This window comes from Girardinichthys multiradiatus, chromosome 24, assembly GCF_021462225.1.
Source record: "Girardinichthys multiradiatus isolate DD_20200921_A chromosome 24, DD_fGirMul_XY1, whole genome shotgun sequence".
Taxonomy (NCBI): domain Eukaryota; kingdom Metazoa; phylum Chordata; class Actinopteri; order Cyprinodontiformes; family Goodeidae; genus Girardinichthys; species Girardinichthys multiradiatus.
The window spans coordinates 5,158,729-5,179,289 of record NC_061816.1 but is presented as its reverse complement, the minus strand read 5'-3'; the positions used below and the strand labels follow the sequence as shown (position 1 = coordinate 5,179,289).

The window sequence follows — 20,561 nt, the reverse complement described above, 5'->3', positions numbered from 1 at the left end:
TTATTGTGGCCTGTTTATAAATCAGTAGAATTAAACCTGATAGAGTTCATATAATTTAACTGCAGTTATTCAGCAAATAATCTGCTGCTTTCTTCGCTGGTGTCAGTCTGTTCTGGTACAATGCCGCCATCTAGTGGTGATTCACTGAATGTACAGTCGTAGTGAAACCGAAAGAGTTGAGGCACAATTTCCTGATATCAACGCGGAAATGACGGTCAAGAAAGCCGGTTGCTGTGTAACACAATGTCGAAAAGGTAAGATTCAAACATATTTTAATGAGTTTCAGTTTTGTTTATGTGTTCAGAGAAGACGTTTAAATTCCCTCTGAAGAAGAAACTACTTGGACTTGTTCTTTTCCTTCTTCATGTCAGACGGAGGGAGGCGAGGTTTGATGTAGGACCCACAATGAGTAAAGTTTGTTTTCAGGAACTATCTTTAATAACAGACTTCGGTAAAGTTAGAAATATATTCACAGATTCGGCTTTTCCAGATCAATAACTCATCAGCGGAACATTGCCTCTAGAAAACCAACACTTCTCTGCAACCACAGCAAGACAGACAGTGAACTACAATCATATTTTCCTCAAAACGAGCCCAACACCGCGACCGTCTGCAAGTTGCAACACCAGGAAAATATGAAGGAGAAATATTCAATAAAGTCGCGAAGGAGAGGTGTATTGTCATCAAAATCATTTTATGAGTATGTAATCTCACGTTTTTTATACTACATTTCTTAGATTGGAAATTAATACAAAAAAACTAGGAATTTCCCAGACTATAGCCTAAATAGCCAAATATTCAGTAAAATATGCATAAAATGGTCAATAACTTCACTATAGCATGTTGTAGTACCATCAAACTCATAGCACACATAGATCACCTCATCTTGAATCTTTTGAATAAACATAACATTGCCTTTATTGCTTATACTGATAATAACTCTGTATTACAACCAAATAATATTAAACTTTTCCTTTACTGTTTGCAGTCTGTCACAACCTGAGAGACCATTACACAAGCACAAAAAAGTCTTACAGCTTGTTCATGCAATATGACATAAAATCAAATCACAATGAATAATAAACATCCCAATATTAAAGAAGCTCTTACAGCTGCACACAAAATCCTGTTAATACCATTTTCTGTCTTGTTTCTTGCATTATGAGGAAGACTGCAGTGGGAATTGCCTGCAGGCTCCACATCACTCCAACTTGCTCACTAACAAAACAAGAATTTAACTGGAATGACATATTTTAGTTCTAGTATTTTCAATTAAACTATGATTTTATGTATAGTAGATTCATAATACATTAATAAATAAATTAACAATGTGTTATTTGTAATATTTTGAGGAGCAAACAAGCAGTAACAGATATGAGAAGTCCCATTACAGTCCAGTTTTAAATGACCAAATAATACTTTGGGTTTATTTTAGACATTATTTTACATTTTAAATGTCCCTGTGGTCTTCATTTTGATTTTAAGTGAACATTTTTTAATAGTTTAATATTTATTGTATTAGAATATATGGAGAGCTTTCCAATTCCTCAAAATTAAGTACAATGTTTTATACATTTTCTTCATGACTTGTAACCATAATTTTACTATCACTGTAAAACACTGTTTCTTAGAAATATTTCAAAGTTGAGCCTTTTTTTGTTACTGTTTGAATATGATTGTTGTTCAGTGATATGCACCTTGTTTACCTTGCGCCTGCGCATTTGAGGAGCAGCGATATCTGCATTGAGGCCAATGCGACTCTACCAGCGCGGTGTTGGGCTCGTTTTGAGGAAAATATGATTGTAGTTCACTGTCTGTCTTGCTGTGGTTGCAGAGAGGTGTTGGTTTTCTAGAGGCAATGTTCCGCTGATGAGTTATTGATCCAGAAAAGCCGAATCTGTGACAGAAGCTGTTCTGCTGCTGTTATTAAAGGCTGGAAGCCTGTGAGAAGATGTCGATGTTCACGTTGTTCATTTTATTTTCAGTTGTTCAGGGGAAATAAACCAGACTTGTGGTTAAAATGAATCATTGTTGATGAATGTTTTCTCATCACAAACTATAAATAGAAAAACGCTACTAGTTTACCTTTTGTTATAAACTATAATCCGTTTCAAAAACAGAAAATTACATTTTTACATTTGTCAGTTTTTTAATATATATTAAAAAATAAAATAAAAATCTCTGTATTGGAGAACAGAAAAATGACTAATTTTTTTACAGATTGGGGCCTTGCCTCTGCCAATGACGTCACAATACGGCAACTCCGTTCAGACAAACTACATTGCGCCCCGTTTCATAAGGACAAGCTACATGTGCCCATTCATAAGAATCAAATCTGCTCAGGGTCTCTATCATTACATATTTTTGCTTTCATTTCACATTTCCTTTGGCAACCTAAACCTCTTTACATCATATTAAGGCCTTTTGAATTTGAAGATGATTCAATTTCATTTATTTAGTTAGTTTACGGTGTGTGTCTGACCAAATTATACCTTAATATGGCAAAACACACACCCTATTATTGATAATAGGAACACATAAGGGCAATGCTAACGTTTTTCCAATGTTAATAAATACATTTGAGCGTATATATAATTGTATTCATTTACGGTGTGCAGTCTGAGATCATTTATTAGAACAAATATCAATTCTAATATTTACATCTATCTATTGATAAAAATGTTAATCAAAGGCAGCAACCTCCCACCCTAAAGTCCAAACGTTTAACATCAAACCCCACATTTTATAATCAAAGAACCTTATGTAAGTCAACTTTACCAGCTATGTTTGCAAATTTCACATTTCCCTTTTAAAATGTTGAAAACACTAACAAATCAAATAATCACAGATAAAAGAAAAGTGCATATCTCTTTTTCAGTTCCAACTTTGTTGTGATCCAAACACAAATACTTCATAGAGCTGGTCCAAATGACAGAATGAGGGATTGCTGCAAAGTCAATGCAAGCGACTGTCCACTGTCTCTACATGCTCATCCTAGAGAAGTTAATGCTGCAAGTCACTCACTAAATGCAATCTGCTGGGTTTCCTTAGAGAGAAAAACTTTTAACCAATTTGAATAATAAATTGAATCTGACTGCACTGTTTGATAGTTAGGATTAATTGGAACGTATCTACCTGACTTGAAATCTGTGGGATTCGATTGAATTTACTTTGTAAAGTGCCTTGAGATGACATGTGTTGTGAATTGGAGCTATATAAATAAAGCTGAATTCAATAAATAAATAACTAAATATATAAACTAGATGAACTCATAAATAATTCATACAATTAACATCCATCCATCATCTTTACCTTGTATAGTTGCGGGGGGCTGGAGCTTGTCTCCAGCAGTCATTGGGCGAGAGGCAGGGCCCACCCTGGACAGGTCGCCAGTCCATCACAGGCCGTTTGTTTCAATAATGTCTTCACATATTTTATGACGCTGCAATTCTGTAGGGCTCCTCATTTTCAAGATGTTTTGTGGCTCAAATTATCCAGGATCACAGAAAATAAGTAATACTGCTGTTTACTGGTGGGATGTATAAGAAGTTTTAACTTAGTTGTTTCTGTAGCGTTCAAAGGTGCAGAAGTTTATGAAGACCTGAAACATAATGAATATGTTGTCCTGAGTTCATACATGCTGTCTTCACTAAAATGACTCATTTAAACTGTTGTTTTCTCTTTCAGATGAGTGAAGTTGGGTTTGTCTGAAAACAGAAATCTGGAGTCATGGCTTGTTCATCACAGTCTGCCAAAGATTATATCACCAATGCCAGAGTTCACCTTGTTGGAGAATTAAGGAGTCTCTCAGTAATTCTTGAGAACTTGTTTCAGCAAAGAGTTCTCATGGATGAAGAGGTCAGCAAAATAAAGGCAGAGAAAGATGACTATGACAGAACCAGAGCAATATTGAACTCAGTCACTAGAAAAGGTGAAGCAGCCTGCTACAAGTTACTGAGGATTATTGATTTGACGAGGAGGAGGACCTTAGAGAGACCAGCTCCTCTCTCCAGGATCAGACATGAAGCTTCAACTGAGGTTAAAACGTTTGACCTTCATCACTGGATCAGCTGCTTTCCTTTCAAGGAAGATGAAGAAATGAATGTAAACTACATTCAAGGTATTTAAAACTACATTTAGTTTAAAATGTGTCCGTTTTATCAGGTATAGTTTTGTTGTGGTCATTCCTTTACAATGTTAGTGTGTTTATGTCAAAAATATTTCTTATTAGAGCAACCAGACAAATGTTATTTCAATATATTCACCTATTGTTACTTTTATCTCAGGGCCAAGGCCGTGCCACAGATATCAATCACAGTTGAAATCAAAAGGAAAACGTTTATCAGAGAAGTTCTGGAGGACCAGTAAGAATCTTTTTGAGGAGAACAAGAACCCTGATCTGTCGTACACTAAACTTGTATTAGACACAAAAGAGAAAATCTCTCCATCCAAAATAAAGAAATTTAAAACCAAGATAAGCAAACTGAGTCGTCCTAAAAAGTTAAGGACTTACGTTCCAGAGAACAAACCAGAAATCTCTCCCAGTGACCTGCTGAAAACTGATAAAAACATCCTACTGGTTGGGAAACCTGGAATTGGAAAGACAGCACTGAGCCATGAAATGTTGAGACTGTGGACAGAAAGAGACGACAAGGAGCTGGATTACATGTTTTACTTTGACATGAGGGAAATGATCAACATCCTTCCAACCATGAGTTTGGAGGATCTTCTTTTCACTGCATACATTGAACCAGATAAGGGAAAAGATGAGATCTTCCAGGATATGAAGACCAACTCTGATAATGTTACACTCATTTTAGATGGAGTCACAGATCTGTCTGCATTCGTGGTGCAGAAACTTGTAGATAAAGATCTGCTACCTGATGCAAAAATCATCATTACCTGCAGACCAGCTGATGAAGAAGACCTCTGTCTTGAAGACTGGCTCAGAGTGGAGGTGAAAGGCTTCAGTGAGGAGACAATAAGAACATATTTGTCTACAACCCTGGGTGAAGATCACAGGGAGGTTCTGAGCAACGTGGAGCTGTTGACTCTTTCTCATGTTCCAATGTATGCTCTGATGGTGGCTGCCAGCTGTTCATCAGAAGACTCTCTGCAGCCCAGAACTGTGACTGAAATATACATCAATATTGTTCGGTTCTGTCTCCAGAACAGCAACAAAACCAGCATCAAGGATCCCAATCAGTTCATCAGAACCAAGAGAAATGAAATCCTGTCTCTGGCTGAAGCTGCTTTTAATGCAACTCAGAGAAAAACTGTGAACCTGGAAGAACTTTCCTGTGAAGACAGCTGCATCCTTTCCTTCCTGAAACCACTTGTTGTCAAAGTCACCTGTACCAAAAGACCTGTTAAATATTCTTTTCTCCATTACACGATGCAGGAGTTCTTTGCAGCTCTGTGGCTTTTAAAGAGTCCTGATAAGATCAGGGAGGTTTTTCAGCAGTGCTTCACTGAGGAGATGAAACACATGAAACATCTGATCCCTTTCATGTGTCAGTTGTTGAACGAGGAGAACCCCAGTTTGATGAGCTGTCTGATTCCAACTGAGGAGCTCAAGGAGACATCTAAATGGTTCTTCAAGGAGATGATCAAAGCATGTTTTCACACACTGTTCTTATGCCAGTGCTTGTATGAGTCCCAGAGCTCTGAAGCCTGTATTTACTTTCTGGACAAACTGGACTTCTATCTTGACCTCAGTGGAGAGAATCTGGACCCTTATTCTTGCTGTGCTGTGGCCTATGTGGTCACTCAGTCAAAGGAAAAGAAGATACGTCTGAACCTTCAGGATGTGACGGTATCTGAACAAGGAATGAGACAGTTCTTTAGATGCCTTCAAAATGTTCAATGGTATGACCTCACATGTTTTGTTTTATGTTCACTGCCCATAATTAAGACATACAGGTCCTTCTCAAAAAATTAGCATATTGTGATAAAGTTCATTATTTTTCATAATGTCATGATGAAAATTTAACATTCATATATTTTAGATTCATTGCACACTAACTGAAATATTTCAGGTATTTTATGGTCTTAATACGGATGATTTTGGCATACAGCTCATGAAAACCCAAAATTCCTATCTCACAAAATTAGCATATCATTAAAAGGGTCTCTAAACGAGCTATGAACCTAATCATCTGAATCAACAAGTTAACTCTAAACACCTGCAAAAGATTCCTGAGGCCTTTAAAACTCCCAGCCTGGTTCATCACTCAAAACCCCAATCATGGGTAAGACTGCCGACCTGACTGCTGTCCAGAAGGCCACTATTGACACCCTCAAGCAAGAGGGTAAGACACAGAAAGAAATTTCTGAACAAATAGGCTGTTCCCAGAGTGCTGTATCAAGGCACCTCAGTGGGAAGTCTGTGGGAAGGAAAAAGTGTGGCAGAAAACGCTGCACAATGAGAAGAGGTGACCGGACCCTGAGGAAGATTGTGGAGAAGGGCCGATTCCAGACCTTGGGGGACCTGCAGAAGCAGTGGACTGAGTCTGGAGTAGAAACATCCAGAGCCACCGTGCACAGGCGTGTGCAGGAAATGGGCTACAGGTGCCGCATTCCCCAGTACTGGGCTACAGAGAAGCAGCACTGGACTGTTGCTCAGTGTTCCAAAGTACTTTTTTCGGATGAAAGCAAATTCTGCATGTCATTCGGAAATCAAGGTGCCAGAGTCTGGAGGAAGACTGGGGGGAAGGAAATGCCAAAATGCCAGAAGTCCAGTGTCAAGTACCCACAGTCAGTGATGGTCTGGGGTGCCGTGTCAGCTGCTGGTGTTGGTCCACTGTGTTTTATCAAGGGCAAGGTCAATGCAGCTAGCTATCAGGAGATTTTGGAGCACTTCATGCTTCCATCTGCTGAAAAGCTTTATGGAGATGAAGATTTCATTTTTCAGCACGACCTGGCACTTGCTCACAGTGCCAAAACCACTGGTAAATGGTTTACTGACCATGGTATCACTGTGCTCAATTGGCCTGCCAACTCCCCTGACCTGAACCCCGTAGAGAATCTGTGGGATATTGTGAAGAGAACGTTAAGAGACTCAAGACCCAACACTCTGGATGAGCTAAAGGCCGCTATCGAAGCATCCTGGGCCTCCATAAGACCTCAGCAGTGCCACAGGCTGATTGCCTCCATGCCACGCCGCATTGAAGCAGTCATTTCTGCAAAAGGATTCCCGACCAAGTATTGAGTGCATAACTGTACATGATTATTTGAAGGTTGACGTTTTTTGTATTAAAAACACTTTTCTTTTATTGGTCGGATGAAATATGCTAATTTTGTGAGATAGGAATTTTGGGTTTTCATGAGCTGTATGCCAAAATCATCCGTATTAAGACAATAAAAGACCTGAAATATTTCAGTTAGTGTGCAATGAATCTAAAATATATGAATGTTAAATTTTCATCATTACATTATAGAAAATAATTAACTTTATCACAATATGCTAATTTTTTGAGAAGGACCTGTATACTGAAAATGAAATTTATAGTAGATCAGTTTTGTAATACAATGCTAATATTACATCACCTTCTTGTATAGTTATTTAGTTTTCTTTACATTACAGGTCTGACCCTCTGCCTCAGCAGCTGTGGACGGTTGTTCTTCTCACTGAAGGGCAGACAGAATATAAAACATTACTGCATCTCTGTAAAAACCAGCTGCATCTTCCAGTTGTAGGTAAAAAACAGCTGTTTGAAGGAGCTGTGAAGGTCATGCAGAGGACAGCTGCAAAGGTCAATGTCTGTCTCCACTGGACCCGAGGAGGGACTGTCTGCCAGAGTCTGAGTGAATCCTTGTTCCAGGCACTGCCAGACATCAGTGAACTCAGGTAAGAAAAATAATTTCTGTAGAACTGGGTTATATGACCCCAAAATAATGTCCTGACATCTTTTATTTCATTCCAAGCAGTTCTTTGTGATAATGAAATTGCGTACAGTGACCTCAACATGCAAACATAAACAAGTGTCAAGTGTTTGTCAAGCATGATTCATTTTAATATAACTTTAAAGGGTTCTGTCATGTTCCCCGTTCAAAATCAATTGTTCTTTTGTTTCCACAATTAAATTTGTTGACCTTGTGACACTATTTAAAAATGTAAAATTTGAAACAGAAACTAACAAAGCTAATTTATTGTGTCGAGGCAGGAAAACTTCACTGGCCGTCCGTTAACTCCTACATTACTCCTCACCTCTCATTGACTCTTTTTATTTGGCACCCAAAGGACAATCCTCAGTCAGAGATCAGTTGTACGTTTCCACAAGTTTATTAAAACCAATCTGAATTCAGAGAGGGAGACATCACACTCACACTGCTACCTGGAAACCTCTGTGTGTTGTCTCACTAGGGCTGCGTTCCATTCCGTTTTATACCCCACGTTGTGCAGCACCTTTTTTCAGTTACATACACAATCATTCTGTCTGTGGATGTCTCCCCAGGAACAGTATCACAGAAACAGAGATACATTTCATCATTTAATAAAGAATTGTTTCCCACACGTCTTCAGGAAGCTTCAGGGTGGAATAGTTATCAGAAGTTACAACCAGCACAGAGAGGAGTAACACACCTCCACAATACACTGCCGGCTCCTCACGATACAGACAGAAAACACCTGCAAGCTTTAACCTTGAATAATAAACACTCATTGTGTTATAATACTAGAGGCTACTGTTAAGGTTTTTTCTAACTATCAAAAGCATAACTAAAACTCCTAATAAAAATCAATCTATAAGCTGCAGAGTCCCAAATATATCTTAGTCTTAGCTACTAATAATAAGGCATTTATATTTCCACAATTGTTTATAATGTTCTAAAATGTGTTACATGCCTTTTCACAAACATATTAAATAAACCCTAAAATGTCAGTGTATCCTGAGGAATACAAACTGTAAATTGATAAATTAAGGACCTATTTAAAGAAAAACATGGAAGTGTCTCATTTTAGCCTAGATGCAATAAAAAAAGGTAATGAAATAATTTTCAAAAGTATTTTTGTGTGCCTGTCCATAAATTGTTTTCACCTTAACACACTTCATAATAATTTTATAAGAAATCACAGTAAGGGAAGTTTATTTCTATAACAGCATTTACACAGAAGGCAATCAAAGGTGCTTTAAAGGACATCAAACAAAAGAGAGAAAAGAAAATAAATCTTAAAAGCTTAAGCTTAAAAGTAAAGTACAAACATTAAAGACATACAGTGAGGAAAATAAGTATTTGAACACCCTACGAATTTGCAAGTACTCCCACTTAGAAATCATGGAGGGGTCTGAAATTTTCATCTTAGGTGCATGTTCACTGTAAGAGACATAATCTAAAAAAAAACAAAAATCCAGAACTCACAATGTATGATTTTTAAAATAATTTATTTGTGTGTTACTGCTACAAATAAATATTTGAACACCTGCCAGTCAGCAAAAAGTCTGGCCCTCAAAGACCTGTTACTCCTCCTCTAAAAAGTCCACCTCCACTCCATTTATTATTCTAGATTAGAAGCACCTGTTTGAGGTCGTTAGCTGCGTAAAGACACCTGTCCACCCCACACAACCAATAAGACTCTAACTACTAACATGGAAAAGACCAAAGATCTGTCCAAAGACACCAAATTGTAGACCTCCACAAGGCTGGAAAAGGCTACGGAGCTATTGCCAAGCAGCTTGGTGAAAAAAGATCAACTGTTGGAGCAATTATTAGAAAATGGAAGAAGCTGAACATGACTGTCAATCTCCCTCGGACTGGGGCTCCATGCAAGATCTCACCTCGTGGCGTATCAACGATCCTAAGAAAGGTGAGGAATCAGCCCAGAACTACACAGGAGGAGCTGGTCAATGACCTGAAGAGAGCTGACACCACTGTTTCCATGGTTACTGTGGGTAATACACTAAGAAGTCATAGTTTAAAGTCATGCATGGCACAGAAGGTTCTTCTGCTTAAATCAGCACACATCCAGGCCCGTCTTAAGTTTGCCCTTGACCATTTGGATGATCCAGAAGAATCATGGGAAAAAGTTCTGTGGTCAGATGAGACCAAAATAGAACTTTTTGATCTTAATTCCACTCGCCGTGTTTGGAGGACGAAGAATGATGAGGACCATCCCAAAAACACCATCCTTACTGTGAAGCATGGAGGTGGAAGCATCATGGTTTGGGAGTGTTTTTCTGCACATGGGACAGGATGACTGCACTGTATTAAGGAGAGGATGACCGGGGCCATGTGTTGCGAGATATGGGGGAACAACCTCCTTCCCTCAGTTAGAGCATTGAAGATGGGTCTTGGTTGGGTCTTCCAACATGACAATGACCCGAAGCACACAGCTAAGATAACCAAGGAGTGGCTACGTAAGAAGTATATCAAGGTTCTGGAGTGACCTAGCCAGTCTCTAGACCTAAACCCTATAGAAGATCTTTGGAGGGAGCTCAAACTTCATGTTTCTCAGCGACAGTCCAGAAACCTGGCTGATCTGGAGAAGATCCGTGTGGAGGAATGGGGCAAAATCCCTGCTGCAGTTTGTGCAAATCTGGTGAAAAACTACAGGAAACATTTGACCTCTGTAATTGCAAACAAAGGCTACTGTACCAAATATTAACATTGATTTTCACAGGTGTTCAAATACTTATTTGCAGCAGTAACACACAGATACATTATTTAAAAAATCAAACATTGTGATTTCCGGATGGTTTGTTTTAGATTATGTCTCTTACAGTGAACATGCACCTAAGATGAAAATTTCAGACCCATCCATGATTTCTAAGTGGGAGAACTTGCAAAGTCGCAAGGTGTTCAAATATTTATTTTCCTCACTGTAAAAAGAGTAGAGTTGAGACTTTGAATGTAGGGTTAATGACAGATAGAGGCAGAGATGATGGAGAGAAGGAAGGTAGATATTCTATGGGTACAGGACACAAGATGGAAGAGAAGGAAGACCTGCAGCCTCAGGGTTGGTTTCAAACTGTTCTATGATGGTACAGATAGAAGCAAGAATGGAGTAGGGATAATCTTGAAAGAACGGTTTGTCAGGAGGGTTTTAGACGGGACTAGAGTTTCAAACTGAATCATTATCTTGGAGCTAGAAGTTGAGGGTATGTTGTTGAAAGTTGTCATTGTTTCTACACCACAAGGTGGATGTCATTTGGAAGAGAAAGAGGATTGCTGGAGTAAACTTGATGAGGTGGTAGAAGGTGGAGAAAGTTGTGATTGGAGCAGATTTCAATGGACATGTTGATGGAAATGGTGACCAGGAGGTGCTGGGTGGGTATTGTGTAAAAGATTGTTTTACAAAAGGACAGATGGTTGTGGATGTGTCTAAGAGGATGGAAATGCTGTGATCAACACGTACTTTCAGAAGATGGAGGAACCTTTTTTTAACGTGTCCTGTCTGGCAGAGTAGCACTCAGAATTGATATATATATATATATATACATATATCCCAACAGAGCAGACACCACCAAGCACTGTACTCACAACAGACCCCCAGACCCCACACCAATGGCGCTGGCTTGCTGTGGCGACTGATCCATCATGGATTTGGCAATGTTTCATAGTGTCTTTTTCTTTAATGAATATCGTTTTTCTAGGAGCTCTTTTGAACTCTTATTTTAACCAACCTGAGCAACTCCTGTATAGCCATGATTTACTTATTAAATGCAGGAACTCTGCTGCTGGAGATCTACCAGTCAGTATTTTCCCTGCAGAGTGTCTGACCTGCCTGGATAGCATGCAGAGGAGTGGAGGTGGTGAAGGGGTTCGGCTCAGACCTGGTAGTAGCAGAGTGGCGCCGAGACAAAAGAGGAAGTGGGGTTGGAGAGGAAGAGTACGTCGCAAGCTTGGCCTACGTCTTCTACCGCTTCCATCTGTCATTCTTATAAACGTGCAATCCCTGAGGAATAAAATTAACTCCAAGTTTTCATTAGAATTTATAAATATTTGTATTATTGCCCCATTAATGACACCAAGAATTTAGGCCTATCAACAATGCCAAAAGTGCAGAGTTCGTTTTAACAGGTTTCTGCTTACCTTGTAAGAAGTGCGGGGGTACCCCGGTGTCAGACGTCTTTTGGTGAAGTTCTGATTTAGCCGAAAGTCCTCGCTTTTCCCAAATCACGTCGGGGTCACCAAGTTGTTGGAGTTGTCCTTCTAAACTCCTGCGTGTTCGTTTATTTGGTCAAAGCATCTTAATTCTGTACGAGAAAAACTAAACTTAAATGTCTAAGAAAAGAAAACACGGACAAGAGGTTGAAGCTGATTCACCCGGCCGGTGGAAGAGATGCTGCGTCTGCGTAGTCAGGAACACATCTGTTTGTCTCTCCCCTGCACCGTTCTTTTATTGAACATACACATACTACAGAAATATACATTTTACATTTGTTGTGCAGCCTTTTCTCAGTTTCTCACACATTCTGTTGCTGAAGTATACATTTTACAATGCTTATGCAGCCCTTCTCAGTTTTCTCACACATTCCTTTGCTGAAGGACAGTTTCTCACACGTCTTCCTAATAATAATCAATCTATAAGCACCAAATCCCAAATATATCTTAGCTTTAGCTACTAATGATAAGTCATTTATATTAATGATAATGATAAGGCTTTTATATTTCCACAGAACTTATGAGTAATATTCAAATTGCCTTTAATGTGACTCGTCTGTAGGTTGATGAGGTTTATCAGTATGGTGTCCTGCATTCATGTTTCCTTCTTGTTGTTCCAGGTTTGATCCTCTGAGCTCAGATCTTCATGAACTAACCAGGTTCTTAGTGAATCTGTTCTGTGCAGCAGCAGAGAGAGACCAGCAGACAGGAGAGAAGATGCTGGAGATGTTAGCATCAGTCTGTAGATATAAAACATTCCCTTTAGAGGAACGATACATGAATGATAAAAATCAGAGTGACTTCCTGCTGGATCTGTACTCCCAGATGAAGAACTGTGAGACTAAAACTGGTCTGAGTCTCCTTCCATCATTACAGTCAGTTTTCCAGTCAGCTCCTGCAGTCTGGACCATAAAGCTCTCAGAGAGAAAGACCTCCATCCTCCTGGAAGTGATGAAACTCCAATCAGAGAAGAAACGAGTGAAGCTGATGGTCTGGTCACATGAAGAGAGTGAAGTGAGGAGTTTCCTCCAGTGTCTACCTTATATCTCAGAGCTCAGGTACGATTTATCTTTGTAACTACTGTTATTGTCACATTCATGAACATAAAATAACAGAAAAACACAGTTTTTTCATTATTATATTTTCAGGTCTGTGTTTGAGACATCAGACAATTTCAAGGAAACCAGGTTCTTAGTGAATCTGTTCTGTGCAGCAGCAGAGAAAGACCAGCAGACAGGAGAGAAGATGCTGGAGCTGCTATCATCAGTGTACATTTTTAAAGCATCTCCTCTTAAACTGAAGTGGTGTGAGTTCCTGCTGGACATTTACTCGTATGAGACTAAAGTTGGCTTTAGTGTCCTGCCGTCTTCACAGAGAAAGTCTTTCATTCTCCTGGAAGTGATGAATCTCCATTCAAAGCAAGAACAAAGAACCAGGTACATTCACTGATTTATGTTTGCTGTTATCACACAAACGCAGAAAGCAGAGCTTATTCATTTTATTATATAGGAGACAAACATGATAGATAATATGGCTGTCACCTGTACTAAACATTAAAATGATAGAAGTATGTTTAAAATACAACAAAATGTGATTTTTCCAAGGTATAATATTTTATCACAAATTTTACCTAAAAAGGTAAACCAAAATTTTCAACCTCATGGTTTTATCAAAGGAGTGAAGACACATTCAATGTCAAAAGCAGTTTAATGAAAAAGATCTCAACTTACATTTTTACAATGATATATTTAAAGAATGACCATTTATTTCAGAATCAAGTGTTATTGTGATACTTGAAGGATTTTTATGTCACTGTGATTAAGAAATATCGTTCTGTTGACTGAAAGCAGAAATCTCAGTTCTTAAACATGATTTTTGACAGATTGTATAATTTAGTGTCCTGTCTGCAAGAATCCAAGTCCGATTAAGGAAATGTTCTCCAGTTAAAGTACATAGTTAAGGCGACAGTGATGAGTAATGAGTAAGTTGGCTTTTTAATGGTGAGCTAATCAGACCACTGGAGCAGAGAGCAATGATCTAATGTGGGAAATGTAGTGAATTCAAACAGGAGACAAAACATTCAAGTTTAAAGGATGGGTTCATTTTCAAAGAGTTAGGATGTGTTGGTTAGACTCTGGCTGACTGCACTGGTAATTTACATGAAGTTACCAAGAGCTGAAGTTGAGGAAGAAATGATGAGCAGAAGATCTGCTTACATGATCTAAATCCAGCTGAACCAGTAAAGTGGAGACGGGGATCATATTGGTTAGAAAATATGAACTAGGGCAGAGACATGACGGCCAGATGTGACATAGACCCATTTATGTGCTACAGACTGTGGATCAAGAGGTTCATGGGCTAAAAGCAAATGAAGTGAACACTTGCTAAAATAGATTTAGTTGAAGATCAAGTTCAGCATCTCTCTCCCCTGCCTCCAGCCAAACAAACCTCACATTGCCCCTTGGCCCTCAGGTTTCCTGTAACACCTCAGATGTTTCATCTTCCACCTTGGTCATGGATCCTGCTGCTGCTCCATTGTTGTCTTTAACCACATCAACAGATTCTGGTGCTCCCAATGTTGTCCCTTCCCTCCTGTCAATCTCTAGAAGCCAGATGAAGAGGCCACTGGAGAGACTGAACTGGAGCAAGACTGCAGGTCCAGATGGTGTCAGCCCTAGAGTCCTGAAGGACTGTGCAGAGCAGCTCTGTGAGATTCTGCAGCACCTTTTCAACCTTAGCTTGACCCAGGGGAAGGTTCCAGTGTTGTGGAAGACCTCCTCACTTGTTCTGGTACCAAAGAAAACTCCCCCATCAGTCCTCAGTGACTATAGACCTGTTGCCCTGATATCCCACATCATGATGGTCCTAGAGAGACTCCTGTTGGCCCACCTGAGTAATGAACTATCAGGACCCCTAGTAGTTTGCTTATCGCCATAGAAATGAAGATGAAGACGCCATCATACAGTTGCTTCAACAAACCCACTGTCATCCGGAAAAAGCAGATGTGAGGATCGTGTTCTTTAATTTCTCCAGTGCATTTAACACAACTGAACCTGATTCGATCTGTCAGGTGGAGCCTCAACAATCTCCTGGATTAAAGACTACCTGACAAACAGACCACAGTTTGTGAGACTGAAGGGTTGAGTGTCTAACCAGGTAGTCAGCAACACAGGAGCACCACAGGGGACTGTACTCTCACCATTCCTTTTCACTCTGTACACCTCAGACTTCCAGTACAAGACAGACTCCTGTCATCTGCAGAAATACTCGGATGGTTCTGCAGTCATCGGGTGGATCAGAAGCTGAGTACTGGGAGCTGGTGGACCGCTTTGTGGCATGGTGTGGAAACAATTATCTAATCTTGGACGTGAATAAAACAAAGGAGATGATTGTAGATTTTAAGAGAAACAGAAATAGGTTAAACACTATTTCCATCATGGGAGAAGAAGTGGAGGTGGTGGAGGAGTATAAATACCTCCATATTCACCTGGACAACAGACTGGAGTGGAGATCCAACAGAGAAACCATCTACAAGAAGGGACAGAGCAGACTGTACTTCTTGAGAACATTTAGGACCTACATTGTTTACAACCAGGTGCTGCATATCTTCTATAAATCTGTTGTGGAGAGTCTGATCTCTTCTGCTATCATTAAATTAATAAAAAATATGCAACTGTTTTGAATCAATGTGAACAAATGGTTCCCAAAGAACAATGAGGGAGAACATCCATGTTTTAATGAGAACTATTGAGCTGCAGCAGGTTGGAACCATGTGACAGTCTTCTGTGTGAGAGAATAATGAAATGATGTGAATAATAAGAGCTCTGTAGCTCAGTGACAACAACACAGCCATGTTAACAGCTCCTCACACACAGATAAAAACATGCAGTTAAAGCTGATGTTGGTTGCTTGAATTTCTCTGCAGCTAAAAACTCAAAGTAGAATCTCTTTCAGTTTCATTTAACAGCTTTTAACACAAACTGAGGAAGACAGACAATGTTACATTTAGCTGCATTTGAACTTCTGACTGCAGTGAACTTTACTGAGCATGATGAAGATCCTAGCAGCTCTATAGAGAACAACACATTAGGATGACAGACACCAATGAGACATCATCACTTTGTGTCTCCACCTGCAGATGTTGTGAAGCAGAACTGAGATTTATGTGTTAAATGAGGATGAAGGTGAAGATTTAGCTCAAGTTGTTCATGAGATGGACTGAAGGTTTGGTTGTTTCACTCATGTTTGTTTCTAGTTTGGATGTTTTAGTCTTAAATATCAAATCATAAAATCCCAAAGATAATATTAACTAAAAAATCTGATGCTCAGGATCAATGTTTGTGTTGTGAGTCAGTAACAGCTGCTCTGATCAAACATGTTTAACATGTAATTTCATCACATGCAGGACAGACATGAACAAGATGGAGTCCATCAGTAGTGTGTGGTTGTATTTATGCAGCTCAGATCAAATCATCACTAAATGTTTCCTTCTTGTTGTTCCAGGTTTGATCGTTGGAGGTCAGATCTTCATGAACAAACCAGGTTCTTAGTGAATCTGTTCTGTGCAGCAGCAGAAAGAGACCAGCAGACAGGAGAGAAGATGCTGGAGATGTTAGCATCAGTCTGTAGATATGAAACATTCCCTTTAGAGGAACGAGACATGAATGATGATTATTTTAAATATCAGAGTGACTTCCTGCTGGTTCTGTACTCCCAGATGAAGGACTGTGAGACTAAAACAGGTCTGAGTCTCCTTCCATCATTACAGTCAGTTTTCCAGTCAGCTCCTGCAGTCTGGACCATAAAGCTCTCAGAGAGAAAGACCTCCATCCTCCTGGAAGTGTTGAAACTCCAATCAGAGAAGAAACCAGTGAAGCTGATGGACTGGTCACATGAAGAGAGTGAAGTGAGGAGTTTCCTACAGTTTCTACCTTATATCTCACAGCTCAGGTACAGTCCTTCTACTTCACTGTTTTAACTATTCAAGAACTTGTTAGTTCTGTCTACAAGTCTTTAACATTTATAAACAGCATCACCATGGCAACATTTATATCATACTGTGATATTTCTTCAGTGTTTTATTCACACATTGAGACTTTATTCACATGGAGTCATTTTTCAGTTACTTTATAAATTGATCCCATTTCAGAAGAAAACATTGTTCTCATTGCAGCTCATTATGGTTCTGATTCACTTCAGTTTCTTTATTATCAGCCTGAGATTATTATAGATCTATGATCACTTTGTTAAACTGAGGTCCTGTTATGTAGAAAAACATAAAAGTTATTAATTAGCTTAAAATGTTGATCTAATTATTGTTGAAATCAATGATGTGTTCAGTTAGTAGGAAGGTTCAGTTTTTACAGCTTCTTCCTTCGGTCCATCTTGTCAAACCACTCCTGATGTCTTCAGTCCACTGAACCTTCAGGGTCTAACAGGACACATGAGGCTCGGTTCTACATGTAACTGGGTTTTCATGGTTCTGTAGAACAGGAAGAAGAAAGAAATGCCAAATGTTATGTTTGTTTTATCTTTAACAGGAAATGATTGTGAGAAAAACACAGAAAACCAAACCTCTGTTGTTAGTGAGGACGCTCTAAGGTAGCAGTAAATGTCCAACAAGACAGGATTTGAAGCTTTAACATGAAAACATTTCAACAATATTAACCCAGTCTGAACTAACCAGTTCCTAACAGCTCATCTGTCAAACCAAGAAACCAACGTTTAAAACTGAAAGGTTTCTCTCTTGATATGATGATAAAACAACATAGAAAACTAACAAGCAGTGTTTGTTTTCATTGATTTGGACTCAAACTCATGCTAAATAAAAAGAAATGCAGAAAGCAATCATTTCTCCCAGTGTGACAATAGAAAATGAAGAACAGCGCCCTCTTCAGCTCGCTGGCTTGATCCTTCATTCATATGGACCAATGTATGAATGTTCAATAATGAAACGGCTGATTGATCATTTCTTTGTTAGGAGCTCTGATGTAAACTAGATCATTTTCTCTCCATCAAAAAGAAGCTGAAATAAAAAGCTACAGGCTGGTTTTATGGTGATGAGGAGCTAAATTCATGGAGAATAACTTTAAAACTCTGTTTGGTCAGATTATCATCATCCTACTGGAGATTTTTCTCTCTCTCTGAATCAGCTTGAACACAGTTAATTTCATCTCAGCTGAGGTTTTGAATGTCCTCTATGATGAAATGTTAAAGTTCAAAGGTCATGATTCCTTTGATCAGTGACCTTTCTGTAGACGTCTGGAAAACTGGACGTTTCATTTCTCTGGAAGCAGTTTGCAAATCTGTTCATGAAACAAACTCTGGACATTTTAATCTGTCTTGCTGCTTCCTGGATGATATTTTTCTAACTCTGAGTTTCTGTTGGAACATCTGGTTTTAGACGCTGCATCTGATTGTTGGTCTCATTGTAAAAGATGATTGTGTCACATGACTAGCTTCAGCTTTTAGTTTAGAAAGTTCAGCCTGAAAGATCAGACGGTAAATAAAATCCCAGAGATGATTAGAATCAAACATGTTTAACATGTAATTTCATCACATGCAGGACAGACATGAACAAGATGGAGTCCATCAGTAGTGTGTGGTTGTATTTATGCAGCTCAGATCAAATCATCACTAAATGTTTCCTTCTTGTTGTTCCAGGTTTTATCGTTGGATCTCAGATCTTCATGAACAAACCAGGTTCTTAGTGAATCTGTTCTGTGCAGCAGCAGAAAGAGACCAGCAGACAGGAGAGAAGATGCTGGAGATGTTAGCATCAGTCTGTAGATATAAAACATTCCCTTTAAAGGAACGAGACATGAATGATAAATATCAGAGAGACTTCCTGCTGGATCTGTTCTCCCAGATGAAGGACTGTGAGACTAAAACAGGTCTGAGTCTCCTTCCATCATTACAGTCAGTTTTCCAGTCAGCTTCTCCAGTCTGGACCATAAAGTTCTCAGAGAGAAAGACCTCCATCCTCCTGGAAGTGTTGAAACTCCAATCAGAGAAGAAACCAGTGAAGCTGATGGACTGGTCACATGAAGAGAGTGAAGTGAGGAGTTTCCTACAGTGTCTACCTTATATCTCACAGCTCAGGTACAGTCCTTCTACTTCACTGTTTTAACTATTCAAGAACTTGTTAGTTCTGTCTACAAGTCTTTAACATTTATAAACAGCATCACCATGGCAACATTTATATCATACTGTGATATTTCTTCAGTGTTTTATTCACACATTGAGACTTTATTCACATGGAGTCATTTTTCAGTTACTTTATAAATTGATCCCATTTCAGAAGAAAACATTGTTCTCATTGCAGCTCATTATGGTTCTGATTCACTTCAGTTTCTTTATTATCAGCCTGAGATTATTATAGATCTATGATCACTTTGTTAAACTGAGGTCCTGTTATGTAGAAAAACATAAAAGTTATTAATTAGCTTAAAATGTTGATCTAATTATTGTTGAAATCAATGATGTGTTCAGTTAGTAGGAAGGTTCAGTTTTTACAGCTTCTTCCTTCGGTCCATCTTGTCAAACCACTCCTGATGTTTTCAGTCCACTGAACCTTCAGGGTCTAACAGGACACATGAGGCTCGGTTCTACATGTAACTGGGTTTTCATGGTTCTGTAGAACAGGAAGAAGAAAGAAATGCCAAATGTTATGTTTGTTTTATCTTTAACAGGAAATGATTGTGAGAAAAACACAGAAAACCAAACCTCTGTTGTTAGTGAGGACGCTCTAAGGTAGCAGTAAATGTCCAACAAGACAGGATTTGAAGCTTTAACATGAAAACATTTCAACAATATTAACCCAGTCTGAACTAACCAGTTCCTAACAGCTCATCTGTCAAACCAAGAAACCAAAGTTTAAAACTGAAAGGTTTCTCTCTTGATATGATGATAAAACAACATAGAAAACTAACAAGCAGTGTTTGTTTTCATTGATTTGGACTCAAACTCATGCTAAATAAAAAGAAATGCAGAAAGCAATCATTTCTCCCAGTGTGACAATAGAAAATGAAGAACAGCGCCCTCTTCAGCTCGCTGGCTCGATCCTTCATTCATATGGACCAATGTATGAATGTTCAATAATGAAACGGCTGATTGATCATTTCTTTGTTAGGAGCTCTGATGTAAACTAGATCATTTTCTCTCCATTAAAAAGAAGCTGAAATAAAAAGCTACAGGCTGGTTTTATGGTGATGAGGAGCTAAATTCATGGAGAATAACTTTAAAACTCTGTTTGGTCAGATTATCATCATCCTACTGGAGATTTTTCTCTCTCTCTGAATCAACTTGAACACAGTTAATTTCATCTCAGCTGAGGTTTTGAATGTCCTCTATGATGAAATGTAAAAGTTCAAAGGTCATGATTCCTTTGATCAGTGACCTTTCTGTAGACGTCTGGAAAACTGGACGTTTCATTTCTCTGGAAGCAGTTTGCAAATCTG

The 20,561-nt window shown here is 38.9% G+C and overlaps 2 protein-coding genes across 3 annotated transcripts in view; both read left to right on the top strand.

Annotated features, from left to right (window-relative positions):
* The first annotated feature begins 186 nt into the window (after positions 1-186).
* Positions 187-18,812, top strand: LOC124861166. The gene is made up of 8 exons (XM_047354688.1): positions 187-254; positions 3,688-4,120; positions 4,287-5,868; positions 7,586-7,849; positions 12,723-13,160; positions 13,251-13,538; positions 16,606-16,829; positions 18,766-18,812. Exons 2-8 carry the CDS (start codon positions 3,730-3,732, stop codon positions 18,810-18,812), a joined length of 3,234 nt encoding a protein of 1,077 aa, XP_047210644.1. The 5' UTR covers positions 187-254; positions 3,688-3,729.
* LOC124861907 overlaps positions 18,772-20,561 on the top strand; it is a 41,493-nt gene continuing 39,703 nt past the window's right edge. For both annotated transcript variants that reach the window (XM_047355875.1, XM_047355874.1), the window contains exon 1: positions 18,772-19,203. In XM_047355875.1, the coding sequence (XP_047211831.1) occupies positions 18,863-19,203 (341 nt within the window). In that variant the 5' untranslated portion in view covers positions 18,772-18,862. The remainder of the gene's footprint in view (positions 19,204-20,561) is intronic.